The sequence below is a fragment of the Panulirus ornatus genome, chromosome 29 (assembly GCF_036320965.1).
Source record: "Panulirus ornatus isolate Po-2019 chromosome 29, ASM3632096v1, whole genome shotgun sequence".
NCBI classification, from domain to species: Eukaryota; Metazoa; Arthropoda; class Malacostraca; order Decapoda; family Palinuridae; genus Panulirus; species Panulirus ornatus.
Window position 1 is genome coordinate 10,102,096 of NC_092252.1, and position 24,583 is coordinate 10,126,678.

The 24,583-nt window shown below is 38.8% G+C and overlaps 2 protein-coding genes across 6 annotated transcripts in view; one reads left to right on the forward strand and one right to left on the reverse strand.

Annotated features, from left to right (window-relative positions):
• The window catches only part of Ino80 (chromatin-remodeling ATPase INO80), a 243,752-nt gene extending 232,882 nt beyond the window's left edge, over positions 1-10,870 (reverse strand). The window contains exons 1-4 of the mRNA XM_071679441.1: positions 10,632-10,870; positions 9,433-9,551; positions 5,380-5,456; positions 2,360-2,577 (exon numbers count right to left, since the gene is read on the reverse strand). Of these exons, the coding sequence (XP_071535542.1) occupies positions 2,360-2,577; positions 5,380-5,456; positions 9,433-9,551; positions 10,632-10,637 (420 nt within the window). The 5' untranslated portion in view covers positions 10,638-10,870. The remainder of the gene's footprint in view (positions 1-2,359; positions 2,578-5,379; positions 5,457-9,432; positions 9,552-10,631) is intronic.
• Positions 10,871-10,945: 75 nt separating this feature from the next.
• LOC139758072 (serine/arginine-rich splicing factor 5-like) overlaps positions 10,946-24,583 on the forward strand; it is a 63,521-nt gene continuing 49,883 nt past the window's right edge. For 3 of the 5 annotated variants that reach the window (XM_071679148.1, XM_071679152.1, XM_071679151.1), the window contains exon 1: positions 20,168-20,319. The gene's annotated coding sequence lies outside the window, so the exon portion shown is untranslated. Of the gene's footprint in view, positions 10,965-20,167; positions 20,320-20,342; positions 20,489-24,583 lie in introns of those variants that run through there. The other 2 variants (XM_071679150.1, XM_071679149.1) reach the window with 2 other exon arrangements.

Here is a 24,583-nt window from a genome sequence, read left to right on the forward strand (position 1 = left end):
AGGAATAGAGTGAATTGGAGCCATGTGGTATACAGGGGTTGACGTGCTGTCAGTGGATTGAATCGAGGCATGTGAAGCGTCTGGGGTAAACCATGGAAAGCTGTGTAGGTATGTATATTTGCGTGTGTGGACGTGTGTATGTACATGTGTATGGGGGGGGGGGGGTTGGGCCATTTCTTTCGTCTGTTTCCTTGCGCTACCTCGCAAACGCGGGAGACAGCGACAAAGTATAAAAAAAAAAAAAAAAAAAAAAAAAAAAAAAAAAATATATATATATATATATATATATATATATATATATATATATATATATATATATATATATATATATATTCTTTTTTTCTTTTTTTTATTATTATACTTTGTCGCTGTCTCCCGCGTTTGCGAGGTAGCGCAAGGAAACAGACGAAAGAAATGGCCCCACCCCCCCCCCCCATACACATGTATATACATACGTCCACACACGCAAATATACATACCTACACAGCTTTCCATGGCTTACCCCAGACGCTTCACATGCCTTGATTCAATCCACTGACAGCACGTCAACCCCGGTATACCACATCGATCCAATTCACTCTATTCCTTGCCCTCCTTTCACCCTCCTGCATGTTCAGGCCCCGATCACACAAAATCTTTTTCACTCCATCTTTCCACCTCCAATTTGGTCTCCCTCTTCTCCTTGTTCCCTCCACCTCCGACACATATATCCTCTTGGTCAATCTTTCCTCACTCATCCTCTCCATGTGCCCAAACCACTTCAAAACACCCTCTTCTGCTCTTTCAACCACGCTCTTTTTATTTCCACACATCTCTCTTACCCTTACGTTACTCACTCGATCAAATCACCTCACACCACACAATGTCCTCAAACATCTCATTTCCAGCACATCCATCCTCCTGCGCACAACTCTATCCATAGCCCACGCCTCGCAACCATACAACATTGTTGGAACCACTATTCCTTCAAACATACCCATTTTTGCTTTCCGAGATAATGTTCTCGACTTCCACACATTCTTCAAGGCCCCCAGAATTTTCGCCCCCTCCCCCACCCTATGATCCACTTCCGCTTCCATGGTTCCATCCGCTGCCAGATCCACTCCCAGATATCTAAAACACTTCACTTCCTCCAGTTTTTCTCCATTCAAACTCACCTCCCAATTGACTTGACCCTCAACCCTACTGTACCTAATAACCTTGCTCTTATTCACATTTACTCTTAACTTTCTTCTTCCACACACTTTACCAAACTCAGTCACCAGCTTCTGCAGTTTCTCACATGAATCAGCCACCAGCGCTGTATCATCAGCGAACAACAACTGACTCACTTCCCAAGCTCTCTCATCCCCAACAGACTTCATACTTGCCCCTCTTTCCAAAACTCTTGCATTCACCTCCCTAACAACCCCATCCATAAACAAATTAAACAACCATGGAGACATCACACACCCCTGCCGCAAACCTACATTCACTGAGAACCAATCACTTTCCTCTCTTCCTACACGTACACATGCCTTACATCCTCGATAAAAACTTTTCACTGCTTCTAACAACTTTCCTCCCACACCATATATTCTTAATACCTTCCACAGAGCATCTCTATCAACTCTATCATATGCGTGCATAGTGCCATTGTACAAAGGCAAAGGGGATAAGAGTGAGTGCTCAAATTACAGAGGTATAAGTTTGTTGAGTATTCCTGGTAAATTATATGGGAGGGTATTGATTGAGAGGGTGAAGGCATGTACAGAGCATCAGATTGGGGAAGAGCAGTGTGGTTTCAGAAGTGGTAGAGGATGTGTGGATCAGGTGTTTGCTTTGAAGAATGTATGTGAGAAATACTTAGAAAAGCAAATGGATTTGTATGTAGCATTTATGGATCTGGAGAAGGCATAATATATATATATATATATATATATATATATATATATATATATATATATATATATATATATATATATAGCGTTAATGAGATGGCCTTGATTAAGGCCTCAGCTGCCCGTGCCGTACCAGCAAACAAAAAAAAATCAACCCATAAAAGGTCCATAGACCTGATCTCACCCCATATGAGCAGAAAGAATGCATGGATATGCTTCCTACGCCTTCTAAAATCACCACAAAGTGTTGCAGTAGACAAAAAGACTTTATGATCATTTAAACAACCATAATCTAAGTTGACTATGCACCTGAACTGGCAAAGAGGCTGTATGCAACTCTTATATTCACGGATTTTTTTTTTTTTTTGACATGTCTATTTTTTTCTTCCACATCTCGTACATAACTTACTTTTCATTCCCTCTCTCCAATCTTCCTGCAGTCCTTAAGTAAAACTGTTAAACTAATAGAAGTATCCTACCTCCTCATTTTGGTAAAAGTGTGACTGATGGTGTTTACGAAGGCGGTGCTCCCGCAACATGTTTTCCAGGTCAATTGCTGTGAATCTAGATCCCCCTTCATCATCTTCATCTTCCTCTTCTTCTGATGATGACGATGACATTAATGTATCTTTCAACCACTGACGTTTACGACGAACGAAACTGAAGTTGTACAGGTGTGATTTGTCATTCTCTCGTTCTACAGTTGCGAAGAAAAGAAAATCATTAGCCTTTCACTGGGTAACTTATTTTACACACATGTATATATTCTCCCTTTAACGTGCAATGTCTTATCCCTCATTCAAAGCAAGCTTGAACTTACAAAATATTTCATAAATCTAAGAGAACCTACCCTTTCTATACCTTATGGAATACTCATCCAATGGACCAAGCCAAAGCCCTTGTTGGCAGTACAGAGTGTAACTATGGAGTCAGGTGTTTCAGTTACAATGACTACAGATGCTCCTCGACTTACACAAGAGGGTTACGTTGCAATAAACCCATCGCAAGTTGAAAATATTTTAAGTCGAAAATACGGCAGTTCCAACGGAAACTCATTAAATGGGGTAGCCACATCAACAGAGTCTAAAGAACTCCAGTGCCGCTTCTTGGCCTTTAGTGCCTCGCCCTTAACAGCCACTGGCCGAAAGCAAGTCTAGCGGTGTCTGCATAGCCACCTATCTAATGTTCCTAATGACTACTTCTATCTACTTCTCCTACTGCTTCATCCTAATAATCGTGCCTAAATGTTCTAAACTACTAATTCTGTCTACTGCTCCTACCATTTTGCCAAAAGGCAGGGCTAGCTCATAGTGCTCACTACAGGAAAATCTAGTTACGAAGTATGAGCTGCAAGTTAAAGTGTTGCCAAGTGTTACATATGACCATCTAACACAAAAGCCTTTTTTATAATAGTTTCTTTGCTGTTAACTTTCTTGGTTCCTTGGGTATAACTTCATGCTGGGCAATCATCTTAAATTTCATCTTAAGAGTAACTGCCTTCCTCTTCTCACCAGGGGCAGGAGACAGATGAGCGTTTTGTAAACATGATGACACACACACACACACACACAAAGCTAGCAACACATTACACCGTAATGGTTGTTTATACTTGTGATCACGTGGCTGACTAGAAACTGCGGCCCGCTGCCGCTGCACAGCACCACCAGAGTACCGTGCCGCATATCGCTAGCCCCGGGAAAAATAAAGAATAAAAATTGGAAGTTGGATTTCTAATGAATGCGTACTGCTATAGCACCATTGTAAAGTATAAAAATCGTAAGTCGAATTATCGTATTTCGGGAGCATCTGTACTACTACTAACAATAGTAATAATTATAATGATAATAATTATCATTATTATTATTATTATTACAATAACAATAAAATAAGTACTTAAAGGTTTACATGTTGGAAGTGGAATGAACAAAATGAGGGAAATCAAAGAGATGGAAGGATGCAGTGTAAAATGCTTTGATATATCCAGGCCAGAACATGCAGAAGAATGTGGGGCATGCATGGGATAGATCAAAAGGGAGTAATGTGACATGGAAAAGTAAAGGTATTGTCAACTGGCTAAACCTGGGCAAACAAAATGATAAGGGAAACCACAGAAAGGCGGATGTGAGCAAATAAGGCCATTCTTCAACTGCTGTAAAAGCTACCTCATTAAGAAAGAAATGACAAACAAATATTATTGTTATATTTATCGTTATTATTATTATTATACCACTAACAACAATAATATTAATATCAACATAAAGACTAGGGGTACAAAGGTGAGTGCTGAAACTAAAGAGCTATAAGACTGTTGAGTGTGCCTGCGAAGTTAGTCATAGTTATGGTTGGAATGTAAAGGAAACTGGGGAATCCAATATCCTTGGGCAGGGTGTATAATTAAAGGGGTTGGTACAAGAGGAAAAACACTATGACATGGTGAAACAGAGTGGAAGGGTATTAGAGGGAAAGAAATGGTGGAAGAATGCACAAACAGTGTATATGTGGGAGGTAGATAAGGGTAAATGGAGACTTTTGCCATGGCCCATACATAAGCATAAAAAAATCAATAATATACAAGTTCATTATTTCATTAATGAATGTCAATAATTCTCTAGTTTATAAATAACGAGTACCAACTTCAAACTGAAAATGCTTTCATAATTAATTTCCTTTCCTTCCTTCACAAGATGGCATCAGGAACAAATGAACAACAATCTCACTTGCACGCGTCCTGTATCTAACTGTCATGAACAAACCAAAATCAAACCCCAATAACCATATCCAAGCCCGACAATCCACTCCATGTATCATTTTCACAAATGAATCTAAATGGAGTGGTCTATGGGGTTCAGCATATCATATATAACATGACTGGTTGTGCACAGAGGACACTTCATTTTTTCCTGATGCTATCTTGTCAAGATGGAAAAGGGAATTAGGTAATAAAATGCTAATCTCCTCCAAGAGATGCTGTCCCAGTTAAGTTATATATATATATATATATATATATATATATATATATATATATATATATATATATATATATATATATATATATATTGGAAAGGATTGCAATTTTGCGCGTGATAAAGATATTCCTATGAGTCTCCCCTGATGATGCGATTATTACATGAAAGTGCACTTGGGAACTTATCGTGTTTCATTTTCCCCGTGGACTCATAGGAATATATATATATATATATATATATATATATATATATATATATATATATATACACACAGAAACAAAAACAGATTTGTTTCTAACCTCACTGGCATTGTTTCATCACATGCAAAGACAAGGATTTTCACATTCAAGACGCTTTTATTTCCATACTCCATTACCACTGTAGTTATTTACTTAAATTGAGGGTAGTTTGATTACCTTGATGTACTTTTAAAACAATGCTTACATCTCTGACATACTATGGAGAAGGAAAAGGTCTGTAAATTAATTTAAAAATATACAACTGTAAAAGATATCCTTACTAAGGACACTTACCATCTCTTGCTCTGGGAATCCCATTCTTAATGGATATTCCTCCTTCAGCTTCCGAATCTGATGCCGTGTCATTATCGCTGACGAAATAAGAAATTCAATATACAAAATGTTAAAAAAAAATTAAAGACATGTTCATGAAAGAATCAAATCTCAACCCCAAGCACATCATGAAAGTAAGTATATAAGATCAGTGTTTAGAATGAGAACCCTATCAGTAGATATATATTATCCACCATGGCAAATGTGGAAAACAGGATGGTATGGAAACAAACGGGTTAGAGCCAAGACATATACCTCAACGTTTCGACCGCTGCCAGCATGCAGCGACACTGTGATGCCCAGCAAGTGATGGTCACCTGGACAGACGGCATGGCGAGTCGTGTCGCTGTGACTACATCGCTTGTCCTGCTACCTACACTTGTTCGCAGCGATCTCCGCTGCAAGACGTAACCTTATGTTAATGTTGTCTATAGTATCGGTGGGAGCAACTTCTAATGTCTTCCTTATTTGTTTGCTTATGCCCTGGCGCAATATCCTCGCCTCGTCCCACTTCGGTAAGTGTCCATGTTCGTCCACATGTACCACAAGAGCATTGAATGTCCTGTGGTTTTAAGTCAGCCTTATGCTGATCGATCCTTTTCTTTATTCCTTTCCGTCTCCATAATACGCGCGTTCACAACCACCACAGGGAATCTTGTACACACATTCCTCAGTGTTGTGTATAAGATGTAAGAAACCACTTGAGTTACATGTGGACGAACATGGGCATTTACCGAAGTGGGACGAGACGAGACTACTGGGCGAGAGCCTAAGCAAACAAATATGGAAGACACCAAAAGCGGCTTCCATCGCTACTTAAGACGACGCGAACACAAGGTAGATCTGGATTCATCTTCTGGTCACGTCAGGCAGCGGATATCACTGTGAATGAGTGGAGGTAGCAGAACAGTCCGATCCAGAGAGCGACGCGCCAAAACGTCCAACCGGGTGACGACCACTTGCAAGAACCATTTCCCGCCAAATACTGGAATCAGCATCTCCTGAAGACCGTGGACGGAGGAAACGTTGAGGTATGTCTTGGTTCCAACCCGTTTGTTTCCAGATCAGTAGAATACTCTCGAAAATGGAATGAGTGTACATTAACTTATTAATGTATGTGCTATTCTCTAAAACTGTCACGACTTAACTTTAAACTGATATCAATATGACCTATAAACTTATCAATCGATAACCTGGTTAATTTGTTTCATACAAAATACTCATTTAAGACTTTTCTTCTAATATCAAAACATACACAGAGAAAATACACATGACATACAATACAACCAATATCATTGTGACTGTCATACTTGGGGGAAAATGGCTGGGATAAGTGGGTTAAAGACTAGCTACAATGGGGGAAATCTCACCTTAGAAAATTACATCGACACAATATAACGAACACAGGATCAATACCCTGGTGGCTCACAAAAATCTTCGTGAGTGAGAATTTGCTGGATAAGACTTGCTGATAAAGCAAGGGTTTTCAAACTGAGTTTCACAGAACCCTAAGGTTCCATGAAAGCTTGCAGGGTTTCGATGAGACTGGGAAAAAGAGAGATGATCTTTGTTCTTTTATTTTAATGTGGATGATAAAATACCTAAGATTCAGCACTGTCTTATGGGGAATTAGCAACTCTTATCAAGATTTTGCATGTAATGCTCCCACACAGTCACAGCTACACATATTCAGCACTGTCTTATGGGGAATTAGCAACTCTTATCAAGATTTTGCATGTAATGCTCCCACACAGTCACAGCTACACACAGAACATCTGTATACACACACAGTTGATGATTAAACACTGCGTACTCTAGCTAATCAGGTGAGGTTATGTACTTCTGTGTTTAGTTCTCTAGACTCACAAGAGTTATGACCCCATATTGTTATGTAATACATTCTAAATGTGTCTTGCTTTTTCACTCCATGTAATAAACAAACATCATGATGTTTTGTAAATATTTTGCTCAACTATTAGAGCATCAGTAGAAGCTACGTATGATGTTTCATTTCTTGTTTTCTGTGCTAAGTTATGACTATACTAGAACCTCTTGGACAAGTTTCCAGTAATTCATTTTTAACAGGTTCTTTAGCTGTGAAGATTTTGAAAACCCTTGTTATAGAGCACAGAGATGAACTGACAGGAAAACTAGCAAGAAGCAATGTAATTTATAAAAAGGTGGGGAAACTGTTGACATGTAATTCAAGGACTGGAGCAAAAGACACACCCACTAGAAAATGAGGAGGAAAGTACAAGAACTAAAGGTTCAAATAACCCTTCATCATTCAACCTGCTTTAGATTTTTTGTCAAAGTATGACCATTTTACACGATCAAGAAAATTAGTGAAAAGTGCATATTTCTGAGGACTAAAGTTATGACCCTTATATCCTTCAATCCTTGGAAACATATAAGTTCTTTAAAAAATTTTCCTAGCTAAAGTCTGACTTTTCTTTAAGTTATGAGGAAAATTAATTCCAGGTTAAACCTTTTTAAAAATGGCATCACTCGGGCAAAATCCAAACTAGCATGAAAGGTCTTCTGCCAACAATTCCATTTGATCCTGGGAAATAAAGATATTAGCTTCAATGAGAATCTTACTTGGTCTCCCTTGAAGTGGGACATTCCTCAAGGAAATTGTACTTCTTTTAGTCCACTAACAGTGAAACAACCATACTGAAGGTGATATTTTCCACTTGTAGCATACCCTCGTGCATGTGGAGTTTGTAACAAAAAAAATGCATGCTTGATAATTAACTGCCATTTCCCACAAGTGCAAGATAATTTCAGGAAAAGATGAATTGCCTCATTCACTCACATCCACTCTAGCTATCATGTACAATGCACTGCAACCACGCACCACAGACCTTTCTATGATAACCCCAAAAGGCTTCATATGCCCTGGTTCAGCACAATGACAGCAACTCAACCTTTGTATACCACATCACTACATTTCACCCTATTCCTTACAAGATTTTCACACTTCTACACATTCAGACCTCTTAACACAAAACCCATCCTTCCACCTCCTCCTTAGTCCCCCCTTTTCCCTTGTTCCCCCACTTACATCATGTATATCCTCTTACTCATCCTCACCATACGTCCAAACACACTTCACTCAAAAACATACCATTGGGGCTACTATATCATGAACCACACCCATCTTTGTCCTCTCTTCCTTTCTACACATTTTACCATGTGCCCAAGGCTTTTGCAATCTTACTCACCCAATGGCTCGCTGCAGCTCCCATTGTTCCATTTCCTGCCATTCATACTATCAGGTATGTAAACCATTCCACTTCCTCTGAGGTCTCTCCATCCAAACATACACACTTCAAACTACCTGTCTCTTCAATTCTAAACCTAATAACCTCACTTTCATTCACATTTATTCTCAATTCTCACACGCTCTCCCAAACCTAGAAACCAGGTTTTGCAGTTTCTAACTCATGTCTCCCACATGCACTGAGTCATTAGTAAACAGTAACTGACTCCATCTCCCAGGTCCCCTCATCCTAACATATTGCACACCTACCCCACTCTCCAAGGCCCTCACATTCATCTCCCTTACCGAAGGAGATACCCACAAATTCATATAATTGATGGCAATTCCATCTCCACCATCCATTTTTTTCTGTTATTTTCCTGAATGTATGTGATTATTAGCATTTCCTAACTGAATGTACAGATCTCTTTACATTGACTACTTAATGAAAGACTCCCAGCCTCTTTCCCACTGTTAACCAAGTAATACAACAACTTGATGATGATCTTGCTTGTCTGACCCTTATTCTAACTCAGTCTACATATTCCTCACATCAGTTATGCTATTTTTCATAAGAACTAAATGTCATGGTCTCTAGCATCCTCCCAGAAATGAAAGCATGAAATCATTCCTGATCAGTTTCATTAATGTAATCCACATCATAACACCAAAAATGGATCATAGGAAATATAATTTCCTTGCCGAGCAATGTGCATTGCACAAGTACAAAAAAAATCTTATAGTCTTACCTAATTGGTTGATTAATGATATGCTCAACATAGTTGAGGAATGAGTCCAATTTTAGTGCCTGCTCTAAACGTTGAATATGCAGAGGTTTAGAAAACTCTGCATCCTCCATCATTGTAACCTGAAAGAAAAGAATTAAATGTTTGATCTAATATGTTAATGTAACACCTTTTAAAAGTGTATAATATTTTCCTATACAGCATACACCTACATATACTTTCAAATTCTAGGAAAATAGATGAATAATATTTAACTGAAGACTCCAAGGTAGCAAAAAAGATTTTGACTTTATGCCTAATTGCTTTTCCTGCCGAAGTAAAGTAACACAAGGAACAAAGGGACAACATTGTTATTTGCATACATCCACTTCCTAGCTGCCATGTGTAAGGTACTGAAACTTTATCTCTTCATATGACTTGGTTCGGCCTAGTGACAGCACATTATCCTCACATACCATGTTGATGTAGTTCGTTCTATCCCATGTATGCCTCTCACCTTCCAGAATGTGCAGTGTCTAATCGCCCAAAGCCTTTACTCTTTCATTCCATCTTCCCCTTCCCTTAGCTCCCTCGCCTTTTCTGACACATAGTTCCCCATGGTTAATCTTCACTCATCCTCTCTATATCTCCACACCATTTCAGCACACCATGATTGGCTTTCAATCAGACTTCACTTGTAGCACAAGTTGCTCTTACACCATCCTCCATACACTGTTAACCCACCTTACAGTATGTCTTCAGGCTTTCACTTCCATAAAAATTTGAAAATTTCAAGTTAGCTTGACAATGGATGACCAGGTAGGTGAAGTATACATAGTTTAAGTTAGAGCATACGACATGCTTGTTAAGGAAATCTTTTTTTTTTCCATATCTTGTACCAGTCAGGCTTCTGATGGCATTTGGTTTGTGTCCTGCTTTTGTGTTTATAAGTGGGGTGTGAGTGGTATGTTTTCATTATATGTGATGCCCCGTACAAAGTGGTTGATGCTTTTCTAGAGAGGAGGTGATTGGATATTAAAAAAGACGGGAAGGTGAATGTTGGATTTGTGTCTGTGGTTGAGAGGATGAATGAAGACTTTTCTGGAGGTACAGGAATTCTGTTTTGGATGAGCCAATCACCGTTGTGTAATGGAGTGTTGCTTGTTTGTTGGTCCTCTGTGGTATCAGGGTTCTATGATGTAATGTAATCAGCATATAAGTACCTTCATACTTCATAAAGGATTTCAAGACTGACTGGTATTTGCACGATGTAAACAGAGCGGAACTTGTCACTGCAAATCCGTGTTGTGGGACGAAGCGAGAATACTGCACGAAGGCCTAAGCATACAAACACGAAAGACATTCGAAACGGCTTCCATCGCTACCGAAAACAACGTTAACACAAGGTCTGGTTTCATCATCTGGTCACGCCAGGGAGCAAAGATCGCTGTGAACGAGTGGAGGTAACAGGACAAGCCATCTAATTAGAGGGCGACACACTAAGACCGTGGAATCAGTACCTCCTGCGGAAGGCCGTAAACGGTCGAAACATTGAGGTATGTCTCAGCTCTAATCCGTTTGTTTCCATGCCATTCTGTTTTCCACATGTGTCATGATAATAGATGAGATATCTTGGGGATGGAACCCAAGTCTTTACACAAAATCCATTTATGTTTCTTATGCATATAGCCTGAAGGGAACATGTACGATATCTTAAATAATTTTGCGCATGAAACTTTTCATTCTTATGCACATAGCCTGAAGGTAATCTGTACATTTTAAATAATTTTGCGCATGAAACAAAGTTTGTGTAACACCGAACCATCAGAAAACTTAGGTGTCACAACCTCAGCAATTTGAATTGGCTTTTTAAGTGTTCCCTCCAGAGTTATGTGGCTCAAGAACAATGTTTTTTGTCATACATGTCTTTTGATTTTAATAACTGACATGATTTCTTCTGTTATGAAAGCACGCTGCTTTAATCCTTCAATAAGTCAGTCACACACTTTGGCATGTCAGTAGGCACTTTTTCAGCAGTTAACAGTGTCATCTTCAAAGTCTCTTACCAGGATCACCTCGATTCAGAGCCATTTCAGCTATTTCACTATCGGTCAGTGATTGAACAACTGGAGCCTTTTTGACATTTTCAACAATATCTTTGTACCACAGACCATAGAATATGCAAAAATAAAAACCGAGTAATGCACGTAGGTCTGACAGTAACGATGGTTTGTAACAAACTGGCGCCAGTCAGAGTCTAGCATGGGCAACTGAGGTCAGGTGTGTATATATTCCTATGAGTCCACGGGGAAAATGAAACACGTTAAGGTACGCACGCCCACACACGTACATATACATACCTATACATTTCAAATGTATACATACATATACACGGACAAATACATATATACACGTACATATTCATATTTGCTGCCCTCAGCTATTCCGTCGCCACCCCGCCACACATGAAATGGCACCCCCCTCCCCTCCCGCACGCGCGCGAGGTAGCGCTAGGAAAGGACAACAAAGGCCACATTCGTTCACACTCAGTCTCTAGTCGTCATGTGTAATGCACCGAAACCACAGCTCCCTTTCCACATTTAGGCCCCACAAAACGTTCCATGGTTTACCCCAGACACTTTACATGCCCTGGTTCATTCCACTGACAGCACGTCGACCCCGGTATACCACATCATTCCAGTTCACACTATTCCTTGCACGCCTTTACCCTCCTGTATGTTCAGGCCCCGATCTCTCGAAATCTTTTTCACTCCATCCTTTCACCTCTAATTTGGTCTCCCACTTCTCGTTCCTTCCACCTCTGACACATAAATCCTCTTTATCAATCTTTCCTCTTTCATTCTCTCCATGTGACCAAACCATTTCAATACACCCTCTTCTGCTCTCTCAACCACACTCTTTTTATTGCCACACATCTCTTGCCTCTCATCCACAACAGATTGCATAGTTGCTCCTCTCTCCAAAACTCTTGCATTCACCTTCCTAACAACCTCATCCATAAACAAATTAAACAACCATGGAGACATCACGCACCCCAGCTGCAAACCGACATCCACTGGGAACCAATCACTTTCTTTTCTTCCAACTCTTACACATGCCTTACATCCTCGATAAAAACTTTTCACTGCTTCTAGCAACTTGCCTCCCACACCATATATTCTTAATACCTTCCACACAGCATCTCTATCAACTCTATCATATCCATTCCCCAGATCCATAAATGCTACATACAAATCCATATGTATACATTCATACATATTCGCATTTCCCGTGCACCACTGTGACCTGTGGATGTTGATAGGGAGCAGTGGTCATTGGTTTCGGTACATTACACATGGCAACTAGAGACTGAGTGTGAACGAATTTGGCCTTTTTTATCTTTTCCTGGTGCTACCTCGACGAAGCAGGGGTAGCAACGCTGTTTTCTGTGAGGAGTGTAGTGCCAGGAATGGTTGAAGGCAAGCATGAATATGTACTTGTGGATATATGTATGTGTATGATGATGTGTATATGTATGTATATGGGCGTTTGTGTGTGTGTATGTATATGTATATTCCTATGAGTCCACGGGGAAAATGAAACACGAACAGTCAGTTGATATACATCGAAGAGAGGAAGCTAGGACGCCATTTGGTAAACATGTGATTGTCCATAGTATCTTGATCACGCGCAAAATTGTGATCCTTTCCAACGTGTATATATATATATATATATATATATATATATATATATATATATATATATATATATATATATATTGGAAAGGATCACAATTTTGCGCGTGATCAAGATATTCCTGTGAGTCCACGGGGAAAATGAAACACGATAAGTTCCCAAGTGCACTTTCGTGTGATAATCATATCATCAGGGGAGACACAAGAGGGAAATATAAGTCAGTTGATATACATCGAGGAGACGTAGCTAGGACGCCATTTGGTACACAAATGGCGTCCTAGCTTCGTCTCTTCGATGTATATCAACTGACTTATATTTGATTATTACACGAAAGTGCACTTGGGAACATATCGCGTTTCATTTTCCCCGTGGATTCACAGGAATATATATATAAATATATATGTGTGCGTCTGTGTGTATATGAGTCGATGGGCTATTCTCCATCTGTTTTCTGGCACTACCTCTGATCCTGGAAACAGCGATCAAGTATAATGATTAAAAACTATTATACTTGATAGCCATTTCCCGCGTCGGCAAAGTAGCACCAGGAAACAGACAAAGAACGACCCATCCACTTATATCCACACACACACACACACACACACACACATATATATATATATATATATATATATATATATATATATATATATATATATATATATATATATATAATCTTATTTATTATACTTTGTTGCTGTCTCCCGCGTTAGCGAGGTAGAGCAAGGAAACACGAAAGAATGCCCCAACCCACCCACATACACATGTATATACATACACGTACACATATACACACACCTATACATTTCAACGTATGCATACATATACATACATACACAAATACATATTCATACTTGCTGCCTTCATCCATTGCCATCGCTACCCCGCCACACAAGAAAAACAGCACGCGCACACACACACCCCGCAAGGTAGCGCTATGGAAAGACAACAAAGGTCACATTCGTTCACACTCAGTCTCTAGCTGTCATGTGTAATGCACCAAAACCACAGCTCCCTTTCCACATCCAGGCCCCACAAAACTTTCCATGGTTTACCCCAGATGCTTAACATGCCCTGGTTCAATCCATTGACAGCACGTCGACCCCGGTATACCATATCGTTGCAATTCATTCTATTCCTCGCACGCCTTTCACCCTCATTACTTACTCGATCAAACCCCCTCACACCACATATTGTCCTAAAACATTTCATTTCCAACACATCCACTCTCCTCTGAACAACAATATCTAGAGCTCATGCCTCGTAACCATATAACCTTGTTGGAACCACTATTCCTTCAAACATACCCATTTTTGCTCTCTGAGATAACGTTCTCACTTTCCACACATTCTTCACGCTCCAGAACCTTCACTCCGTCCCCCAACCTGTGACTCACTTCTGCTTCCATGGTTCCATCCACTGCTAACTCCACTCTCAGATATCTAAAACACTTTACTTCCAGTTTTCCCCATGCAAACTTAACTCCCAATTAACTTGTTCCTCAACCCTACTGTACCTAATAACCTTTCTCTTATTCACATATACTCTCAACTTTCTCCTTTCTTATGCTTTTCCAAATTTCAGTTTCCAACTTATGCGGTTTCACACCCAAATCAGCCACCAGTGTTGTATTATCAGTGAACAACAACTGACTCACATCCCAGGCCTTCTCATTTCCAACAGACTGCATACTAGCCCCTCTCCAAAACTCTTGCATTCACCTCCCCAGCCACTCCATCCATAAGCAAATTAAACAACCATGGGGACACAACACATCCTTATTGCAGACCAACCTTCACTGGGAACCAATCACTCTCCTCTCTTCCTACTTGTACACATGCTTTACACCCTTGATAAAACAGCTCTGCTTCTAGCAACTAACCTCCCACACCATATACTCTTAATACCTTCCCCAAAGCACTTCAATCAACTCTATCATATGCCTTCTCCAGACCCATAAAGTCTACATACAAATCCATCTGTTTTTCTAAGTATTTCTCACATACACTTCAAACACTGACTACTAAGCAAAAAGTACAGGGTTCGATCCTAGCTGTTGAGGGTATTATGTGTTCTATGAAAGTGCATGTTCATATGCACTACGTTCTTGTTCATATACCTCTGTGTTTGCACAGTAAGGCTCTGTAAAATGCTAGCTGCTGGTAATGTGTGCCTAATTGGATTTTACTGGTGTAGACCCCATTGCTTATGGGTGGTGTGAGTCATGGGGTATTCAATTACTCGTAGCAGGTCAGTTCCCTATTACGAATGATCATAGCAAAGTAGTTAGGATTCCCAACTACCACACAAAAGATCCAGGGTTCAAATCCTGGCTGTTGGAGGGTATTATGTGTTCTATGAAAGTGTGTTCATATGAACTATATTCATGTTCATATACCTCCTTGTTTGTAAAGTAAGCTTACGTAAAATGTTAGCTGCTGGTAATGTAACCCTGATGGGATTTGACCAGTGTAGACCTTGTTGGTTGTGGATGCGAGATGAAGTGTATTCGATAGCTTGTATTGGAAGCCATTTCCATATTAGGGGCGATCATAGCCGAGTGGTTAGCATTCCTGACTACCATGCAAAAGGTCCTGGGTTCAAATCGTAGTTGTTGGTAGGTATTATATGTTCTGTGAAAGTCTGCATTCATATGCACTCTATTTGTGCATGTGAAGCATCAGGTAAACCATAGAAAGATCTCTGAGGCCTGGATGTGGAAAGGGAGCTGTGGTTTTGGTGCATTACACATGACAGACAGAGACTGAACGTGAACAAATGTGGCCTTTTTTGTCCTTTCCTGGTGCTACCTTGCTGGAGGGGGGGGGGGGGGATACTATTTCATGTGTGGTGGGATGGCAACGGAATGGATGAAGGCAGCAAGTATGAATATGTACATGTGTATATATGTATATGTTGAAATGTATATGTATGTATATGTGCATGTGTGGGCGTTTATGTGTATACATATGTATGTGGGTAGGTTGGGCCATTCCTTGTCTGTTTCCTTGCCCTACCTCGCTGACGCAGGAGACGGCAATTAAGTATAATATATATAAAATATAAATATTATTATTATTATACATAATCGCTGTTTCCTGTGTCAGCGAGGTAGCGCCAGGAAACAGACGAAGAATGGCCCATCCACTCATATACATATCAACACATACATACATATAAGTATATACACATACGTATATTCATACTTGCTTGCCTTCATCCATTCCTGTAGCTACCCTGCCCCACAGGATACAGCATTGCTACTCCCTGCTTCTGTAAGGTAGTGCCAGGAAAACAGAAAAAAAAAAAGGGCCACTTTTGTTCACACTCATTCTATATGTCATGTGTAATGCACAGAAACAACAGCTCCCTATCCACATCCAGGCCCTACAGACCTTTTCATGGTTTACCCCAGATGCTTCACATGCCCTAGTTCAGTCCATTGACAGCACATCAAGCCCGGTATACCACATTATTCCAATTTACTCTATTCCTTGCACGCTTCTTGTCTACCTATGTCTTCGGGCCCCAATCGCTCAAAATCTTTTTCATTTCATCGTTCCACCTCCAATTTGGTCTTCTGCTTCTTGTTCCCTTCACCTCTGACTCATATATCCTCTCTTTGTCAGTCTTTCCTCACTTATTCCATCCATATGTCCAAACCATTTCAACAGACACTCTTCTACTCTCTCAACCACACACTTTTTATTTCTACATATCTCTCTTACCCTTTCATTACTAGCTTGATCAAACCATCTCACACCACATACTGCCCTCAAACATTTCATTTCCAACACATCCACCCTCCTCTGTACAACCCTATCTGTAGTCCATGCCTTGTAACCGTATATCAGCTTTAGAACTACTATTCCTTCAAACATACCCATTTTTGCTTTCCAAGATAACATGGTTGAGAAAGCAGAAGAGGGTGTGTTGAAGTGGTTTAGACATATGGAGAGAATAATGGGTCAGAGGTGGAGGGAACAAGAAGCAGGAGACCAAGTTGGAGGTGGAAGGATGGAGTGAAAAAGATTATGTGCGATTGGGGCCTGAACATACAGGAGAGTGAGAGGCATGCAAGAAATAGAGTGAACTGGAAGGCTGTGGTATACCAGGGTTGACGTGCTGTCAACTGACATAACCAGGGCATGTGAAACGTCTGGGGAAAACCATGGAAAGGTCTGTGGGGCCTGGATGTAGATTGGAAGCTGTGATTTCGGTACATTACACATGACAGCTAGAGACCAAGTGTGAACAAATGTGGCCTTTTTTTTTTGTGTTCTGGCGCTACCACGCTGAAGTAGGGGGTAGGGCAGGGTGGTGCCAGGAATGGATGAAGGCCAGCTAGTATGAATATGTACATGTTTATATATGTATTGTGTGTATATGTGTATATATTGTTATGTATATGTATGTATGTGTGCATGTATGGGTGTTTATGTATATGTGTACATGAGTGGATGGGACATTCTTCATCTGTTTCCTGGCGCTACCTCACTGATGCGGGAAACCTATTAAGTATACTAAATAAGTATATACTTATACATATATATATATATATATATATATATATATATATATATATATACATATGGATAGGGGAGAAAGGATACTTCCCACATATTCCCTGCATGTCATAAAAGACGACTAAAAGGGGAGGGAGCGGGAGGCTGGAAATCCTCCCCTTCAGTTTTTAATTTTCCATAAGAGGGAAAAAGAAGGGGAATTCTCTCTCTACGGCTCAGTCCTCTTCTTAATGCTACCTCACTAACATGGGAAATGGCAAATATGTATAAAAGAGAAAGAAAGAAAATATATATATATAGATATACATATATATATGATAACCGTGATTTTGGCATCCAGTTGCCCATGCTGTGTAATCTATCTCTGTTGGAATGAAAATATTTATACATGCAGTGTTCAAGTGATTCTCACGACAAATTATACTGTATATAACTTATGAGCTAACAAATTTTTGAATAAATTGATGTACAGCAAAACAACACATTTCAATATAATTCTTGAACAGTGATCTTACTCTGGAACCATACCCCAGGATATTAACTCTAATATTTTCAAACAATCTGTAAATCATACTTTCAAACTGACTGAAATTATTTCAGTGAAATAATGAAGATAAAGACAAATTATTTCAATAAAATAATGAAGATAAAGATTATTTTTGCATTTCTTTTAAAAAATGAAAAACAGCAAAGACAACACCTGCCTCAATCAAAGCAATCTTAAATAATATGAAAGTAGTGTAAAAAAAATTATTGATGAAATTAATCCATTCTTCAGGTGTTTATGAGAGAAACTGAAAAAAGGAAAATGCATTTTTCCACAGGTCAAACAGAGGAAGTATGATAATTGTCAATGCTCATGTGGATGGTCTCCACACACTGACTATGGAAAGCTGTAGCCAGACTAGACTAAATATAAGTGGCTGGATCATATGCAGACAGCTGATGGAAATGGCAAAATTAATAGCTGCAAAGTAAGGAGAAGTCAGCAACGTCCTACCAGTCAGTCAGGATGTCTGAAGATAAATGATACTAGTAGAGAAGTAATGAGAAGGAAAGGTCTTTTTTTTAGAACTCAGAGCAATAACCATCCCAAATATGCAATCACTGCTTCAAAGGAGGGCAAAATTAGACCCCTGTAGATATGAAACAGCAGCTCAGAAGAGAGATAATTATAGTACCCATAAAATACCCGTAAGTAATGAGATTATATTGATTTTAATGCTGAAAATGTGAGGTTTCCCAAGTGGAAGATATGATTATACCCAATTCAAATACGGTATTACGAGAACTATCTTGTGTCAAAACAAAATAAAGTAACGAGTTTTATTCAAGTCATATGGGTAACAGTTACATTTCAGTTCTGTTCAAAGTCTACTGGTTTCAACTTTCGGAGTAAACGAAGATGAATCTAGCATATGTATGGGAACATTTGCTCAAGAAGACCCATCTTGTTAACCCTTGTATTAATTTTGTCAGTGGAATTATATCTGACAATCAAAGCAATTCCACTGGGCTGGTACCTATTAATCCTATAACATAAACTTTTTTGATACAATACCATCAAAATACACAAATTCAGTTCTCACTACATAAAGCATTTCACCTACGAGAGTATATAAATGCTATTGTGGACGTCAGAAACACTAGCAAGATATCAGCGGCAAGGCATCTTCAGGTCACGAGTGTAAACACATCACGGAGGAATGGGAAAACGGTAGAAAATCTTTATTCGCCATGATCATGTGCGCCGCCATTATCAATTGCATCTCGTTCTCTTATTTTCTGACTTCGTATCATTAGCAAAATTAAATAGAAGTCTTATGATATTGCCAGTTCTATAAATAATAAAAGAATTCATTTATGAGATACTTAGGGTATTTAAGGGCTATTGATTTATACACACTTAAAAACAATTTTGTAGCAATTACACACATAGGCTCAATTGAAGGGTAGGTAGTTGAAACTGAAGTAAATAAGATAAATTGCTAAGTAAAAATTATTTCCTATCAAGATGCCTTTCAGATATGATCAAGTAATGTTTCTAAGCTTAAGTCAACTGTATGTAGTATGTGCCAGTGGTATCCATGGAACAAAGAGCAAGTAAAATAAAAGATTATATATATATATATATATATATATATATATATATATATATATATATATATATATATATATATATATATATATATATATATATATATAGTAAGTTTGTTAATGGATACCGGTAAAATTTTTCAATGAAATTCCATTATGAGGGACTAATTTTTTTAAAAAACAAAATTTTGTATAGGATAGATTGGGTACCAATGATCTTTGTTAATATTTTTCATTCTTTTTTTTTTTCTTCATTTGTACTATTAACTGTATTCAGCTCTTTGACAGTTTTCACTTATCATGAAATAAATCTCATCTATATTTTTGTACTCTACTCCTTACATTTTGAATCTATGGACCACGTTGCAGATGAATATCTTTATAATGATTTATGTGCTATCCCTTTTAAGATATCTAAATATGATCACTGTCCACATATCTTGCCAAAAATATCTTCAGTGTTATTAAGAAGTTAGTTGGAACAGGACACAGGAACGAGTCTACAGTCATATCGTCGTCTGACATCGCCACCTTGTTAATATACGCCTACACCACAATTTTTTTGTAGTAACACTGGAGTCATCTGCCTTACGTAATATATATTATCATGTGTATTGAAGTGAATGAGTTACTTAGAAATTCGTTGTTAAAGCATTAGGGTAACGATGAATAAAAACCATTGTTTACATGCGTATGGCAAAGGTACCAGTTATGATCCAAGGCAAAACTTTTAGGTAGTCCAGTGGTTTGAGCATTGTCAGGCAAGTATTATTGTATTTCTAAAGAGGCAAATATCAGTACATTCGTTTTATTGAAATATGCGTTACAGGAGTTAAATAGATGTCGCCCAGGTACTGGTTTTCCATAAGACATTTGGTATGTTTCTTTTCCAAAGTCCACGGGGTAAGATATCATGGTAATGCATGGTCCAGGGTAGGTTACATATTAAGAGTGGTAATGCTGTCTTTTCTTGGTTGGTGGTAATTCGTAGGTTTAGCTCGGCTGTTCCAATAACTTTGGATATTGTGATTTTTCTATTGCAGTCCTAGTTGAGTGTTTAGTGTATAGGATTAGTGTCAGAGCGTGATTTGGAGAAGTATATTTTGTTTTCTGATGCAGAATATGACTGCAATAACTATGAAGATCAGGGAAAATATGGGCTTGCAGTCAATGTAGTGTGAAGTTTAAGATCACTAGCACCTATGAAAATGTCATCAAACTTTTCCAAGCAGCTAATATTTATTTATATTTTGGTAGATCGTTTTATTGGTAGTTGATTTTGGGTATGCCTGTTACCTATATTTGGTTTTGCTACATGCATGCTGATATTTGCTTGACCTAAGTGGATATAAGTATGCCACTGTATTCACAGTGGTTCATTATCATACCCTATCATTAGGAAATGAACTCACATTTTCTAGAGTTGGTATATTTTAAAAACTAGTGTTAAGTATTCGAACAAATGTTTACTATAATGTTTTGATATAGCAAAAGCTATTGAGAGAAGAAAAGCAAATATAGTCTTGAGAATATTTACATTATGATTACATAGCAACTACGTCACAATGGGAATAGAAAAGGAGACGTAAGAACCGTGTAACATGCTAGTTATGTCGACTTTGTGATTGCAGGTATACTTGTAGAAGACGTATGTTGAATTAGATGGTAGTAGTAAATCAGGGAACTGTTGTATTTGATATAAATGAAGGTAATGCACTTGTAAAGAAATAGTTTACCTATAGCTAGTGCTACAATTCCAGGTCGATAGGTTTTGGCAAAAGTATTATTATTGGTTAGAATAGTATGATTTAAAGCAATGTTGCCAAAGTGTGGAAATGTTATCAGCTGTAAAGAAGCCCACCAAATCAGAATGAGGATTTGGATAGCACCACCTTGCTGATGCGAATGGAAATTTCCATACTTTTTTGATTGGAATAATTTTCCCATATGATTACAAAATTACTTTTGAAAATGTCATAAGTTGATATGTATTATACATACATGTTGTTCTTCATTTCATATTGTGAAAGCTTAGCACATCTTTCTCTTTCTTGAAATTGCCAACATATAGCTATCACTTTTTCTTGGCATTGAACCAGCAAATGCAGCAAACATTACTGGAAGCTGCCTGCCTGTCCAGGCTATGGTATATAGATGGTCATGAACATACTGTGTATATCAGTGTCTTTTCCTAATACTAATTTTATATTAATATGACAGTTTGTGAAGGTTGCTTTATGCAGTGTTCTTTGTTGCATTTTATTATGAATGCACTTGGATCATTATGTATTGTTTAGCTTTCTCTGCAGCATACATTAATGTACATGAATGGGTGTGTAGTATTTGTATAGCTTTAATAAGTTTGTGGCATGTTGGATATATTACAATTTTAAAACAAAATAATTTTCTGTGTACTGAATGCATATGAAATGAAATGGTTCTCATCCATGTTATTACATCTCTTGCCAATTGTTGCCTCATGATATTGACATGTAGTAATTTCGGTATAGATAATGTAAATTTAAAGATTGTTACTAAGAGAGTAGACAATAAACATCCACCTGGCACTTTGTTCAGATTTTTGTATATATTTAGTTTGTAAACTGCTTTTCAAATTTGAAGAAACTTCTATTGGATCTCGCAAAGTTCTTTGTAGATACATGTTTTCTGTCAACATCTTCCCTATGCGTGGCACAATTTCATAACTGCAAAAGACTGAAATTGATTGTAAAACACCTTTAACTTATTTTTTGATATACTTTGGTAATGAGGAACTAATAAAACCATTTGTTGGAAATAGTACCTTCTTAACAAAGACCATGCTAAGATAATGAATGAAATGCAGGTTCTTCCATCCAAATTTTGGGTATCGCTTCCCACACATCATGCCACAGACTCTAGATCCTATTTAACTTGTCAGTTTTCTTCACACATTTTTAATCTGTTGTAGAAAACAAAATAGTATGATCTAGTAGGTTGTTGACAACAGTTGCCCAGGGCGGTACTAACATCCTTACTGAGGAGTGTTAAAGTGGTCCCAGAATAATCTTACACACTCCATGTCAGGATTGCTGGTCTTGCTTTTTATCTCATCAAAACGTGACTACTGGGCTAGTCCCACCATCTACTTACAAGCACCATACACCTACCCAAACCTTGCTCATTATTATTACTTTTTTCACATATGTACTTTTGCCAGTTCTTGTTCTCTCAAACATAAGTATCATCATGACAGAGCCTGTCAGATCTATGGCCCCTAATCCCCGGCATCATGGGGTGCTAAGAATCTCTGGGTTTCTGCCTCTCTACTGCCAGTGAGAGGGAGCGCTTTGGCAGTTGTAGTACCAGCCCCTCCCATGACCTTTCCCACTGTTAGACCTTCCTCTTTTTCTGTTTACTATTCCAACATTCATGGTCTCTCTAATGGCCCATCCTCAGTTGAACACCATCTGTCTAGTATCTATCCTAATATCTTACTTCTGTTTGAGACACAGTTGTCTAGTGATGTTCTCTGTAGTCCCTTTTTCATATCTAACTATAACCTCCACTCATGATTCTGGTTCAAAGGTTAAGTTTGTGCCTATTCCAACATCAGCACACCTGTTGCACACCTCAGGGACTTAACTCCAAACTTTGATGTTATGTGGCAAAAGGTCTGTCTCCCTACTTCCACACTTTTCCTCTTTATCACCTATTGCTCTCCTAACTCTAAATTTTTAGTCTACAAATTTTATATCCTTCGACTGTCTAAACTCCTGCCATGACACTGTGACATCCGCTCAACCGCTAGCCGAGATCCTCTTCCTTGTGGATTTCAGTGTTCACCATGAGGAATGGTTGAATTCCTCCCATATGGATGGTGAAGGGGCTGAAGCCCTCGCATTCTCCATTCTCAGTGATTTAGAGCAAATCACCTTCCACCTTACCCATATTCCTGAATGCTGTGACTACTCTTCTAATATTCTGGATTTGTTTTTTACCTTTTGTCCATCCCACTCTAAGTACACAATCTCACCCACAAATGGTTCTTCTGATCTCACTCCAACAGCCCCTTGTAAGAATAAATGCTAGCACCTCAACACAGCTGACTGGAATCATTTACATAACTTCTTTTCTGACTATCCTTGAGGAAATTACTGCCTCATGTGGTAATGCGTATTTCTCCGTCAAACGCAGAAGAGGTCATTCTTGCTGGAATAAAAGCATTTATGCCCTCTTCCTCCAAGACAACCTCTTCAGTCAAATCCATGGTTCAACCATTCCTGTTCTGAGGCTGGTCAAGCAAAGGATCAGGCATATTGAGCTTGGAAAACCTTCCTCTGGCTCCCATTCAGCTTTTACCGCTGTCCGTAATCAGTACAAGCATGTTATTCATGAGGTTAAGTGTTCTTTTATTCAAAGAAAGTGTGATAACCTCTCCTCCTCATCCACTGATAGATCTTTCTGGCCTTTAGCTAAGGGCATCTCTAACAGCTTCTGTCGCTCTACCTTCCCTTCACTTCTCTGCTCTGACGCTAATATGGCTGTCTCTCCCATAGACAAGGCGACTAACTTTGGTTCCTGTTTCTCGTTTAACTCCACCTTGGATGACTTTAACATATCTTCACCCCTTGATGCTCCTCTTACTAATCATATGCCCCTTCTCATAATCTCTTTCAGACTATCCAAAAAGCGCTTCTTTCTCAGGACACAAGCAAGGCTTATGGTTCTCATGGCATACATTCCCTTGTACTGAAAGTGTGCCTTTGAACTTGCACCTGTGCTTGCTTGTCTGTTCCCTTTTTGTTCAAAAACCAAAACTTTTCCTTCTCCTTGGAAGCATGCATTGATCCATCCCAACCCTAATAAGGGTGACT